Source organism: Hevea brasiliensis, chromosome 8 (assembly GCF_030052815.1).
Source record: "Hevea brasiliensis isolate MT/VB/25A 57/8 chromosome 8, ASM3005281v1, whole genome shotgun sequence".
Taxonomy (NCBI): Eukaryota; Viridiplantae; Streptophyta; class Magnoliopsida; order Malpighiales; family Euphorbiaceae; genus Hevea; species Hevea brasiliensis.
This window is the reverse complement of record NC_079500.1, coordinates 90,491,288-90,505,182: the sequence shown is the minus strand read 5'-3', so window position 1 is coordinate 90,505,182 and position 13,895 is coordinate 90,491,288. Positions and strand designations below refer to the sequence as shown.

The 13,895-nt window shown below is 31.5% G+C and overlaps 2 protein-coding genes across 2 annotated transcripts; both read left to right on the top strand.

Moving 5' to 3' along the window:
• Positions 1–2,637: 2,637 nt before the first annotated feature.
• Positions 2,638–6,895, top strand: LOC131182344 (phenylalanine ammonia-lyase-like). The gene is made up of 2 exons (XM_058151613.1): positions 2,638–3,222; positions 4,936–6,895. The coding sequence occupies exons 1-2, from the start codon at positions 2,843–2,845 to the stop codon at positions 6,683–6,685; spliced, it is 2,130 nt and encodes a 709-aa protein (XP_058007596.1). The 5' UTR covers positions 2,638–2,842; the 3' UTR covers positions 6,686–6,895.
• A 2,663-nt stretch (positions 6,896–9,558) lies between these two features.
• Positions 9,559–13,889, top strand: LOC131182343 (adenosine kinase 2-like). The gene is made up of 12 exons (XM_058151612.1): positions 9,559–9,847; positions 10,372–10,425; positions 10,700–10,746; positions 10,867–10,898; positions 11,000–11,101; positions 11,179–11,246; positions 12,362–12,438; positions 12,551–12,648; positions 12,725–12,795; positions 12,876–12,942; positions 13,043–13,226; positions 13,677–13,889. Exons 1-12 carry the CDS (start codon positions 9,765–9,767, stop codon positions 13,817–13,819), a joined length of 1,026 nt encoding a protein of 341 aa, XP_058007595.1. The 5' UTR covers positions 9,559–9,764; the 3' UTR covers positions 13,820–13,889.
• The last annotated feature ends 6 nt before the right edge of the window (positions 13,890–13,895 follow it).

Below are 13,895 nucleotides of genomic sequence, written 5' to 3'. Positions count from 1 at the left end.
TACTCTCGGTTTTCTCGTGGGGTTCACGGTTTGCGAGAAATCTAGCCCGAAAGTCAAAATGGGCTAAAATTTCCCGGGTAAAAATTGGACAAACCGCTTGATGGATTTCGGTGTTCTTGGTGTCTATGGAAAGCTCTCGACGAGTAGATGAGTTTAGACACAAGACCCGATCCGATTGATTGCCGGATCGTCCGGATTTTGGCCGGGAAGATGAACTGTCGCGAGCGCAAGGGAGGGGCGTTCGCGCGGGTTTTCCGGCCGTTTGGGGCGGTGGCCGGCCGTGGGGAAGGGGTGGGGCGGCGCGCCAGTGAGCTGGGGTGGCGGGGGAGGTGGCTGGCCCGGCGGGCTGGGGCGGGAGGAGAGAGAAAACGGGAGAAAAAGATAAGGAGGAGGAGACGCGCGCGGGAGAAAAAGAAGAAGAAGAGGGAGCCGGTCTGATTCTACCAGTCCGATCCGGTCCGGTTCGATTCGGCAGGTTCGATTCGGAATACAAAATTTTGAATTTTTTACTCTGCCTCGAGACCGAAAACGAGGTTCAAAAATTTCAAAAAAATTCTAGAAAACTCAGAAAAATTTGTAGACTCCAAATATATTTTTAGTTTTGCCACGTGGTCTTTAAATTAATTTTTAAAAATCATCAAAGTTTATATTTTCGGAAAATCGAACTCGATTTTTAAAACCCGAAAAATCTCAAATAATTTCTTAAAATTTAAATAAAATTAAAATATTAATATTACTCATAAAATACTAAAATTTAAAATTTTTCGGGTGTTACACTTTTGAAATTCAATTTTACCAATTTGGCTTCAATTGTAACAAAATATGAAAGGTTTATATATTTCATAATATTAAAAATTTTGGATATAATCATGATTTCCCATAAATATTTGATAATTTTAATCTAATTGGCTAATCCTATAGGATCACAATCTTAATAACAATTTAACTCTACCTGATACCTATATAAAGAACTTAAGCCTCTACAAGTACGTTGTTCTCTCTAGTCAACCATATAATTTGCTTATTTTCAATTACTGACTTCAGTATTAGAGGAGTTGCCCAAGCTAACCTACTCAGTGAGCTAACCTACTCAGTGTTCTCTCCCTTGTCTTGTGGGTCCAGACTTGTAGGAATAATTTACAAACAACATCAATTTGATATTATATAAAAATGAATTTAAAAATAATTAAATTAAATATTTAATTTAAAATTTATATAAATTAATTAAATTATATATAATACATATAAATTTAAATGTAAATATTTAATTTAAGAATTATTAAATTTATTATCATATAAATGTCTCTAACTTTAAATTTAATGTAATACATTAATTTAAAAGTTATTATTATTATTATTATTATTATTATTATTATTATTATTATTTTTATTATTATTTTTATTAGACATTTGGTAATTAAATAATTTGTTAACTAGGCTAGGTAGTTGTTAGAGAAGAGTTGAGTAAGTATATATTTAATGTGAGCATGACCAAAAAGTTATTAAATTAAACAAGCTATGTAAGAGGGATTATGTTTTTTGAATTATTTTTTTTTTCAACTATAATTATGATATATGATGATGTTAAATATAAAATGGTTGTGCACCAAATTCAAGCATATAATTAATTCGTTCCTTTGGATATTGATCATGAACCATCCACAAAACCACAAGAGCTAAATTCCAAACTATGTAAGAACGAATATACCCATTATAATAAGAAGTAGCAATTTGATATGCAATACTGTCATAAAGAAGCTTACAATATTATCAATTTTGAATTTGGTTATTTTTATAAATTCTTAATTGTGATGTGTAATTTATTTAATTAAATTTTAAAAAATAAATGTATCCATAATATTATTTCACAAAAATTTCAAAAAATAATTATATGTATACATAAAAAATAAAAATAAATATACAAATAAACTAATTATACTCAATAAAGAATTTTATGCCTTCCATATTTATATATAAATATGGTACAGTATTTATATCAAGATTAAAGTTTAAGATATTTTATGAATGAAATTAATTGAATGTAAAATGTCATCATATTAAGAGATGTATTATAGAATTTAAACTTAGAAATCGAGAAATTATTAAATATATTCAGTGTATTTAGTGAATATATACTATTTTTTATAATTATATGAAATTTATTTTTTAAAATATAAGAATAATTTATTTTTTTATAATTAAAAAATATTATTTTTTAATACTCTTTGAATATCTAATAATTAACCTTAGAAATCTATCGGGTTGAATGAATTTGATTTATCACCTGAAATAATTTATTATTTAATGTTAATTTATCAGTAAAAAGAAAAGAAAGAAATTGGTATTGCAAAATGTGGTTGGTGAACTGAGAAAGAAGAGAGAGACATGCGTATGACGTACTGCTTATGTGCCTCATCTCACCAACCCCTCTCTCTCTCTCTCTCTCTCTCTCTCTCTCTCTCTCTTTCTAATATTTTTGACAAGTAAAACCTAACCATCCCGTCCTAAATCCCAATCCCATATATGCCCCACTTATGGGCATAAGCCCATCACCACAATTTCTTACCCACGTGTCATCATCTTACCCCTCCATTCCCATATAAATCTAACGGCCTCTGCCATTTTCCAACTAACCCGTCGGCCTACGCTACGCCTGCACCCAACGCTCAATAACCCCTCCTTCACCCTCCTCTCCTCTACCTCTATTTAAAGCACCCATTTCAGTTGAACCCACTCAGGAATTTTGGGTCACCTGAAATTTCCTAACCTATAATTTCAACAAACGCCACATTTTGTCGCACTTTCCTTCCATTCTTCCACCTTTCCGAGAAAACAATCAGCAATGGAGTTTTGTCAGGACAAAGGTACTACTTCACCAGGGTTTTGCACTACTGATCCATTGAACTGGGGCTTGGCTGCTGAATCGTTGAAGGGTAGCCACCTTGATGAGGTCAAGCGCATGGTGGATGACTACAGGAAGCCTGTGGTCAAGCTAGGGGGTGAGACACTGACCATAGCCCAAGTTACTGCAATTGCCAACCGTGACGCTGGTGTCAAGGTTGAGCTATCGGAGGAGGCTCGAGCCGCGGTCAAGGCCAGTAGTGACTGGGTTATGGATAGCATGAGCAAAGGAACTGATAGTTATGGTGTCACCACTGGCTTTGGTGCAACCTCTCATAGAAGAACCAAGCAGGGTGGTGCCCTTCAGAGAGAGCTCATAAGGTAAAAAAAAAAAAAAAATCCACTTAATATATATATATATATATATATATATATATATATATATATATATATATATATATATATATATTCTTCTACTTGTTATTATGATTATTGTTATTTTCGTTAAGGTAGAGGGTTGTTTCCTTAAAATGGAGGGTAGTTGGCATCTAAGTAACCTGCCCTTTGCTTGGTTAGGTGAGCCCACCAAGATCACAAGGCTTGGATGAAACAAGTATAAATTATAGAGTTAAATTCGAATTTCACTGTTAAAAATCTCGATGGGTTAGCCATCTAAAATAAATTTTATAATGTTAAATTTTTAACAAATTTTATTGAAAGAGAGAAAAAGAAATTGAAAAACGGTGACAATGAGGGTATAAGAAAGTTGATGTGTTTCATTTTTAATGGGTTGATATGGCATTCTCCTCTCCCCTCATGGATCTCTTACGTAGTTGGAAGTTGGAACCAATACGTTCTTGTATTTGTGGCTATTATTTAATTGGTAAATTTTAAGATGAGAAAATTCTCTAAATTAATAATAATAATAATAATAATAATGGAAGAAAAAGAGATGTATTATGCTTATCTACAAAAGCAATCAACAAAATTTAATTTAATAATATTAAAATTATTTTAAAAATTAAGAAATTTTGAGCTTCACTTTTAATCAAAATTAAATTAATTAAAAATAATATTAATTATACCTTCAATTTATTTTTTCGAGAAAAAAAAATTACATATCAAATTTATATGTTATTCAAAAAAAAAAAAATTATAGACAACTACCGGAGATAGTTCATTGGGTCAGTGTTTTGTCCTATTCTTTCAGTTTATGGCGCTTAGACTCCTACGTTATAAGGAATTGAAATTGTATTTCTGCTAATAGTTTAAACTTTTAGTACGGTGGTGATAAGTATTTCATCCTAAAAAACCAAAATCAATAATTAAATAATATAATTAAGCACATTATTAAGAATTTATATCTCTACTATATTTAATAAAAAAATTGCATTTGTTGTTTATTAGGCGGCAAGAAAGCCTCTACAACAACAGCTGCTATTATAATTTTTTTGGGGGGTCCCTTGAGGTTAGGCTGTTCATGTATCCCCACTTAAAAAAGTCAATAATTTGTGGTGTGAACAAAAAAAAAAACTGCACTAGTACATAATTGCTTTATTCATAAAAAAAATTTCCTACTTAGCTAAGAAAAATATAGAATAGGTAAAATGATTAAATCCAATACCAAAGAATTGTAGTAGACAAGCTAATTAAGATTGCTAATTATAATAATTATGTCAATTTAGAATGTGTTTATGTGCCTAAGTCAATGAAAATGATGTTGCTTTTTGTTACTAATTACTATGCATTTCTTTAATCCGGAAGAGACAAGTTCTTGATTGATCCACTTGAACTGTTTTCTTTAATCTAAAAGTTGGCAATTTCCCACGTAAGATCCCTGAAATTGCCTGAGGATGCTCTCACATTGCACAAAATTTCTTTTGGAAATGGAATCTTGGTCAAAGTCCATGTTCTTGTTCGGCTGCAACTGCAAATGCTTTCACTTCTTTTTTTATTTAATTTATTTTTTTAAAAAATATTTTAGCTTTAAATGGAGTGAAAATTGGGGAAACAGATTCATATAAGTCGACTTACACTACTTGGAAATTAAAAATTAAAAATTTGTTTCTTGAAATTTTGTTCTTTTTTCTCCAGGTTCTTGAATGCTGGGATCTTTGGAAATGGAGCACAATCTTGCCACATATTGCCTCACTCTGCAACCAGAGCGGCTATGTTGGTGAGAATCAACACTCTACTGCAAGGTTATTCAGGCATAAGATTTGAAATTTTGGAGGCTATTACCAAGTTCATCAACAACAACATTACCCCATGTTTGCCCCTCAGAGGTACAATCACTGCTTCTGGTGACCTGGTCCCATTGTCTTACATTGCCGGGCTTTTGACAGGTCGGCCCAATTCCAAGTCAATGGGGCCCAAGGGACAATCATTGGATGCATCTGAAGCCTTTAAGTTGGCAGGGATCAATGGTGGTTTTTTCGAATTACAGCCCAAAGAGGGTCTAGCTCTAGTAAATGGCACTGCAGTTGGTTCTGGCTTAGCTTCTATGGTGCTTTTTGAGGCAAATGTGTTGGCAATCCTATCAGAAGTTTTATCAGCAATTTTTGCAGAAGTTATGCAAGGAAAACCAGAGTTTACTGACCACTTGACACATAAATTGAAGCATCACCCTGGACAAATTGAAGCTGCAGCTATTATGGAACATATTTTGGATGGTAGTTCCTTTGTTAAAGCAGCTCAGAAGATACATGAAACTGATCCCCTGCAAAAGCCTAAACAAGACCGATATGCTCTTAGAACATCTCCTCAGTGGCTAGGCCCTCAGATTGAAGTGATCAGAACAGCAACAAAAATGATAGAACGAGAGATCAACTCTGTGAATGATAATCCATTGATTGATGTGTCAAGGAATAAGGCTTTACATGGAGGGAATTTCCAGGGGACGCCAATTGGTGTTTCCATGGATAACACTCGTTTAGCCATTGCTTCAATTGGGAAACTCATGTTTGCACAATTCTCTGAGCTTGTTAATGACTTTTACAACAATGGTTTGCCTTCAAATCTCACAGGTGGCCGCAATCCAAGCTTGGATTATGGGTTCAAAGGAGCTGAAATTGCCATGGCATCTTACTGCTCAGAGCTTCAATTCCTTGCAAATCCTGTCACCAACCATGTCCAAAGTGCCGAGCAACACAACCAGGATGTCAACTCATTAGGGTTAATTTCTTCAAGGAAAACAGCTGAAGCTGTTGACATATTGAAGCTCATGTCTTCCACTTACTTGGTTGCTCTGTGCCAAGCCATTGATTTGAGGCACTTGGAGGAGAACTTGAAGAACACTGTCAAGAACACAGTAAGTCAAGTTGCAAAGAGAGTCCTCACAATGGGCTTCAACGGCGAGCTTCACCCATCAAGATTCTGCGAAAAGGACCTTCTCAAAGTGGTCGACAGGGAACACGTCTTTGCCTACATTGATGATCCTTGCAGTGCAACCTATCCACTAATGCAAAAGCTAAGGCAAGTACTAGTAGACCATGCCATGACGAATGGTGAGAAGGAGAAGAATTTGAGCACCTCCATTTTCCAGAAAATTGGAGCATTTGAAGAGGAACTGAAGGCCCTTCTTCCTAAAGAAGTGGAAAGTTCCAGGGCTGAATATGGCAATGGTAATCCAGCTATTCCTAACAGGATCAAACAATGCAGGTCATACCCACTATATAAGTTTGTGAGGGAAGAATTGTGCACAAGTTTGCTAACCGGCGAGAAGGTTCGATCGCCTGGAGAAGAATTTGATAAGGTTTTCTCAGCAATGTGTGCAGGGAAGCTCATTGACCCCATGTTAGAATGCCTCAAGGAGTGGAATGGTGCTCCTCTTCCTATCAGCTAAGATTTTTTTCTTTTTGTTTCCTTCACATAAAGGTTATATATGTCCTGTTAATTTGTAACTTCAAAATTGTAATATCAAAGTGTGTGTGTTTATGATGGTTTTTTTTTCTTTAATCCTTGAGAGAATCTTGATTTCTTTGGACTTTGAATTTCAGTAAAAATGTATAATAAGATATGCAATCAAGATTTACTCATGCGTTTCTTTCATAAATGCCTCTTGCACTAATGTTCTTCCATCAAATATTTCTCTAAATGAATTGGAAATTCGAAAGATAATAACCAAAATATAGGATGATAAAGAAGTAAAAATTTTTACCAGCAAATTGCTTGAACTTATTGAATTTATCCTGTTAAAGATGTTATTGTTTGCAATCAAACATTGCTTAACATCAGAAATGATCTTATAAGCATTTTCGGGAATTTCCTAAAAGCAAAAGTTAATTTATACACAATAAGTTATTTACTATAAATTCATTCACAAAGTTATTTGTCATTTGTTAAAAAAAGTTTTCTCCGTCGTTTCCATAATTGTTTCTCTGTTTTCAAGATCCATGGAATGAACTGTTAAACCTCCGCATGCAACTTCTCGTCTCTGTTTAAGGATCGTGGCTAAAAATTGATGTGCCTCCAAGTCGATTGATCTCTTTTGTTGTGTTCCAATATTGTTAAGATCCACATTGATTTGGGACAAGGTTAATGTGTTCTTATATGGCCTTAGTCACTATAGTATTAGAGTCTCCCCAACTAATTTCTAGACATCCTATAAATTTGTTAAGATCTTAGGTTAATTTTGAACAGAGATAATGTGGTCCTTATATAGCCTACCCTATTTAAATATCATATCAAAGCCTATCGGCACCTTAGGTGGAGAAACCCATAGAATTGGTTTTACTCTTTGTAGAATGAGCTCTGTGAAGTGCCATAGAACTATTAATAGAAGGTTTTTAAGGTTTAAAACCTTGAACTTGCATTTGGAAGGATGTATATATATATATATATAAATAAGTATGTTTTTTAGAGATTTTTGAAAACTTTTAAAAATCTTCATTTTTCAAAATACTTTAAAAACCTTTTCTTCCTTCAAACACTAAAAAATTATAAAATTTAAAAACCATGAAAATTTTATTTTGAAAGGGCGTTTGGTTTGACTATTTATTTTTAATTTTTAATTTAAAATATATTTTTTAATTTATGAGTCAAATTAAAAATAAGTAATTAATTAATTGGTAAAATTATTTAAAGAATAACTTTTAAGTAATTTAAGTATTTTATTAAAAATTACTTAAAAGTAATTTAATTTATTGAAATTATTAAAAATATATGTAATTAAGTGTTGTAGTTGCTAAAATGAAGATAACGTAGATATTTTAAAAAATTACTAAGATAATAAAGTCTTCCTTGATGCATCTCTAATAATTTTTTATTTTTTTTTCTTTTAAAATTTTGCTGATATATAAAATGATCTTAGGTCAAGCATGTTGAAATGTCATAGAATTGAAAAAAAAAAAAAAATTAAAGGTCAAATAACTAAAATTAAAATTTCTAATAAAATTGTAAAAAAATATAAATTCAAGATTTTTTATTATTAAGTTTTTAATTATACTGAAAATTTTTAATTTATCAAATTTTGATATTTATTTTATCTAAAATATTTGTTTCAATTTTACAAATTAAATTATTTAATAAATTAAAATACATGAACTTTTTTTTTTTATTATAAATAAAACTCGAACTTTCAAAGCTTTTTGTTTTCTTTTTAATACATAAAATCGTTAAAATGACATGCTGATTAAGATATAAAATTTATATTTTATTAACTCCACATTTTTTATTTATAAAATATTTTTTTAAAAAAATTAAAGACTCAGTTTAATTTAAGTAATTTTAAATATTAAATTGATAAAATTGAAACTAATGTTAAAAGATTAAATTGATAAAATATAAAATTTTTACTAAAATTAAACATATGCATTAAAGATTTTATTTTATTTTATTTTTATCATTTGACATATTATTATATTATGCCTAATTTAAAAATAATAATTCATCTAAATTTTCTAATATTAAAAATATATATAGTTTTTACAAAACATTTTATAAAGTAATGGCATTATGATTTGTGTTGCTACACTTGCTCGGAGAGGCATCAAAACACTTGCTCGGAGTATTTAGATTTCAAAATTAAAATTATTTTTAAGAAAAAATATAATTTTAAATACATTAAAAAATAATTATAATTTTTTTATTAATTTAATATTTTATTAATTAATACTTATTAAATTTAATTTTAAATATTTTTTAACTAATGTATTTAAAAAAATATTTTTCTCAAATGGCAACCGACTTTTCATAATTAATTTATATATATATTTTTAAAAAAATTATTCATGCCATAGTATTGTATATTTATTGGAGGATAATGCCATTTGAAAATAAGCAGAATAAAATTTAAAGCCTCTAAATTTTCATAAAAAATTAATCCAATATATTATGAATATATTTAAAATTGACATTTGTAATTAAAATGAAAAATATTGTTTCTGTTATTTTATTTTTTCATAATTATTTCAATGATTGCATCTATTAAAGAAAATAAAATTTTAATTATAATTAATGAATTTTAATTTAAATTTAATTATATTAGTGTCATTTTTTAAATTATGAAATTTTAAATTTAAATTTCCATGGATATAATTAGATTATAAAAAATTACATAGTACTGTATATAGAAAAATTTGGTTCAATTCATTTAATTTTTTCATTGAATTAATTGAATTGAAATTAAAAAAATTAAAAAATATCAAGTTTATTCAGTTCGATTTTTCATTTGCAGCCAAAAAATCCTTACCTAGCCCCCAAGGCCGCAAGTAGAAGTGCCAAAAAGGCCAAATGCGGTGTCGGGGATTGGTGCGGCCATACCGACACCTTAACAGTAGCAGCACACAGGCTATTTCTCTCTATTGTATACATATATAAAACTGAACCTGCCTACTTTCCACCGAGATTTCACATAATTTCACTTCTATTCCACATAATAAACCACCACTAAAACTGAGCCAAAGCCACAAACCTTCCTGCAAATGGCTTACGAAGGTATCCTCTTGGGCATGGGCAATCCTCTCCTCGACATTTCTGCTGTTGTCGACGAAGACTTCCTTAACAAGTTAGTTTTCTGCTCTCTTTGGTACCTCACAAAGTTTTAATTCATCTGTTTTTCGATTCTTATTTATTTCCTCACTCTGTATCTCTACTCCTATTGTTTTATTTTCTATGTACCGATTGAGAAATTGAAAATGAGATAGATCTGAATGTATTATTTGTGGATTTGGTTGCGGTGCCAGATCTGCGCCTTCCAAGATCAATTGTTTTTTCTGTATAAATTTTCTCTTTCAGAATTTTGTAGTCAATGGTTGGGTTACTGAGAAAGTCGAGCTAAAATGAATAATAATGCTATCTTCGGTGTGTAAATGCATTTCCAAAAGTGAGGAATATATATATATATATATATATATATATATATATGCAAATTACATATCTTTCAAATAGTTGCATAAACAGATCCAGGGAATGAAATGTTTGATTGCTAATAGATTCGCTATATGTTAAATTTTATTGTTTTTCCTTTTCTTGTCCTCTTCAATATCCTTTCTGTTTTTAATTTTGTGAATTGATTTTTTTGGTTAACAGATATGAGATCAAGCTAAACAATGCTATCCTTGCTGAAGACAAGCACTTGCCTATGTAAGTTCCTACTATGTTTTTACTTTATATGGTTCTTTCCTTTTTATTCTTTTATTTATTTATTTTTATATCTGATTATTGCTACCAACATAAATATTAGATATTGAAACAGAATGATTTCATGCCTTTATTGGGAAATTATATCAATCAATCCTTTAATTTGTCTTTTTTCTGCTATGGTTTTGTTGGTTTTGCTCAATTTTTGAGTTTTGCTAGGAGTGTGAAATATTTTATTGCTCCTTAAACGATTCCTTCTTTGCTGGAATTTTTGCAGGTATGAAGAAATGGCCGGCAAATACAATGTAGAATATATTGCTGGAGGTAAAATCAGAATTTTATTGATTTGTCATTCGATTAGATATTTGTTGTTCAAGTTACTGAATAACAAGATCTTTTGATGTCTGTCAACTGATGAGGATTGCTTTGTCGTGCTTATTATAGGTGCTACTCAAAATTCAATCAAAGTTGCTCAGGTTTGCTTTATATTATCATTTGTCAGGGTAGATATTTTGACTATGCTTTTTATGTATGACTCATTAGTTTATTTTCCTCTGCTCTGTTGTATCTCTTGCAGTGGATGCTTCAAATTCCTGGTGCAACAAGTTATATGGGCTGTATTGGAAAGGATAAGTTTGGAGAGGAGATGAAGAAAAACTCAAGGAAAGCTGGTGTCAATGTAATTACTCTGCATCTTTTATTTCCTGTTTTTAGGTCATCTTCTGTGTTTAAGGTTTAATTAGAATGCATTATCAGGTTCATTATTATGAGGATGAGACTGCTCCAACAGGGACCTGTGCTGTTTGTGTTGTTGGCGGTGAGAGGTCAGTTTACCTTATTAGCTTATATTTCTAATTTGCGTTTTATCTTGTGCATTTGTTGCCCATTTTTTCTTTCTCCGAGATGTTACTAAATGAGTTGGCTCACCTTTTGACATTGTCTTTTAAACGTATGTGGTCCATTTGTGCAAGTGTCTCTTTCTTGCCTCATGTGCCGACACTATGAGGTTGTTGATTATGAATTAACCATAATACCATTCTACTCATTCCAATTAAAGGTATCACTAAAGGTCTTCTAAGGATTCAACCTGTCAAAAAAAAAAAAAAAAAAGATTCATGCTGGTGGTTTACCACTATTGGATCGTATTGTCCATTATATACGGTTTCGTTTCAAGTTGCTGGGCATCTGGGGTGAATGAAAGTTGTTATTGAAACAATCTTTGCCTAGTCTTGCGTTTGGGAGAAGGTCCTAAAGGTTAGAGGTGTACATGGGTCGGTTTGAGCAAGTTTGATGTATTTTGTCAAACCAGACTGTAAAAGTCGGTTTTGATAGTATTCAAATTGAAACTAACAAATTAAATTACAAAACTATATATGTTTGGTTTTTATAATAACCGGGTTGGGTTCGTTTTGGGTGGTTTTTACTTATTTTAATACTTTTTTTGTTTTTATAATTCAACTCTTGTTAAACCTTTTTCATATACATATTATCATACATTAATTGAAAAATAAAATATTAATTTAAGATGTATTTTTCAGTAAAAATAAATAAAAATGAACAATAAAATAAAGTTATTTGCGTATTTCTCTTATATATATATATATATATATATATATATATAAGAGAAATACGCAAATAACTTTATTTTATTGTTTATTTTTATTTATTTTTGGTTTGGGTTCAGTTTTTATAATGTAAACTCGAAACCCAAACTGAAAATTCGGTTTATAATTATTTTCAAGCTATAACCAATTTTTAAATATATAAAACCACTAATTTTGGTTTGGATTTATTTGGGTTGGTTGGGTTGTTCGGTTTGTCAGTTTCATTGTACACCTCTACTAAAGGCCATGATATTTAAAATGTAAAATTCAGCATCAGCCATTTCTCTTCTGATTATTTATTTGCTGTTGTTTACTGGGGTTGAATGTTTGTGCAGATCACTTATTGCAAATTTGTCGGCTGCAAATTGTTACAAAACTGAGCATTTGAAAAGACCAGAAAATTGGGCACTAGGTACTTATCTCAGCTCTTTCTTCCTTCTTCTACCTTCAGTTTTTTGTTCAGTTGGTGGCTATGCTTCTTGTTAATCTAACCTGAAAAAAAAAAAAAAAAACTGTTTAAACAGTTGAGAAGGCAAAATATTTTTACATTGCTGGATTTTTCCTTACTGTCTCTCCCAAGTCCATTCAACTTGTTGCTGAACACGCTGCTGCACACAACAAGGTAAAGCTTGTCTATTATCTGTCTTTTAATTATTGCAATTTTGGAAGGCTTGGTGATTTTAGTTTTGCATTTTCAGGTCTTCTCCATGAATCTTTCAGCTCCATTCATTTGTGAGTTCTTCAAGGATGCCCAGGATAAAGTTCTACCGTAAGGTTCCTGTCTCCATCTTTGCTGTTTGCTCATAATATCTGTTAGTAGTCCAGCACTCATGTGTCTTTTAATTGCAGGTATATGGACTATGTCTTTGGGAATGAGACTGAAGCCAGAACATTTGCAAAGGTTCATGGATGGGAGGTAACTTTTTCCCCCCTTTATGTTTGCGCTGATTAATCAGACAACTCCATGCTGTTGTTAGCCCATGGAATTACCTGACTCGATTGTCTTTGTTTGTCAGACTGATAATGTTGAGGCAATTGCTATAAAGATCTCTCAGTGGCACAAGGCATCAGGTACACATAAAAGAATTACAGTTATTACACAAGGTGCTGATCCTGTTGTGGTTGCTGAAGATGGGAAGGTGAAATTATTCCCTGTAAACTTGTTACCCAAGGAGAAGTTGGTGGATACAAATGGAGCAGGTATGTGTCCTATTTTTCCATCTTCAAGTCTTTTTCAGTCTTGCCAAAGATTTCAATTAATCAAGTAGAAAAAAAATCAAAAACTTCAAAATGCATGCTTTGATTGAATTTCTTTGTATTTAAAGTTAGTTCCTGACTTCCTGTTGTGCATTTATGCGGCTTGCTGCTGCTTTTTATTTTCCCGCATGAGAATATTTGTTTTTGGTAACAATAAGTTGATTTATGTATGTGCTATTCTTTTTATTCTAGTCATCACCTTCCCTGATAATATGCATGTGAGAAAAGCTTAGGCGAGCTTTTCAGTGATCAGAAATATCTAAAGCAAAACATCATCATCTGTTTCAGTAATGCTGCAGTGAAAATGCGTGTACAATCTTAATAAATTGATTAAAAGGACAACCTTTTGTAGTCAGGCAAAATAACTCTTTCTTTTGCCAACTCTTTTGGTAGGGGATGCATTTGTTGGTGGATTTTTGTCACAGTTGGTGCAAGAGAAGCCAATTGAAGACTGTGTGAGAGCTGGATGCTATGCAGCAAATGTGATAATCCAGAGGTCAGGTTGCACATATCCAGAGAAGCCTGATTTCAGTTAGGCTCATGATCGCCGGCTTCTCCTTTGGAAATTTTATATTCATCTTAAGAGCATGGTCATTTTAAACTTTATTGCAG

Coding starts and splice junctions, on each gene's coding strand:
- LOC131182343 (XM_058151612.1), top strand. CDS start 9,765: ATGGCTTACGAAGGTATCCTCTTGGGCATGGGCAATCCTCTCCTCGAC. Junction 10,899..10,999: donor ATTCAATCAAAGTTGCTCAG/GTTTGCTTTATA, acceptor TATCTCTTGCAG/TGGATGCTTCAAATTCCTGG. Junction 11,102..11,178: donor CAAGGAAAGCTGGTGTCAAT/GTAATTACTCTG, acceptor ATGCATTATCAG/GTTCATTATTATGAGGATGA.
- LOC131182344 (XM_058151613.1), top strand. CDS start 2,843: ATGGAGTTTTGTCAGGACAAAGGTACTACTTCACCAGGGTTTTGCACT. Junction 3,223..4,935: donor CTTCAGAGAGAGCTCATAAG/GTAAAAAAAAAA, acceptor TTTTTTCTCCAG/GTTCTTGAATGCTGGGATCT.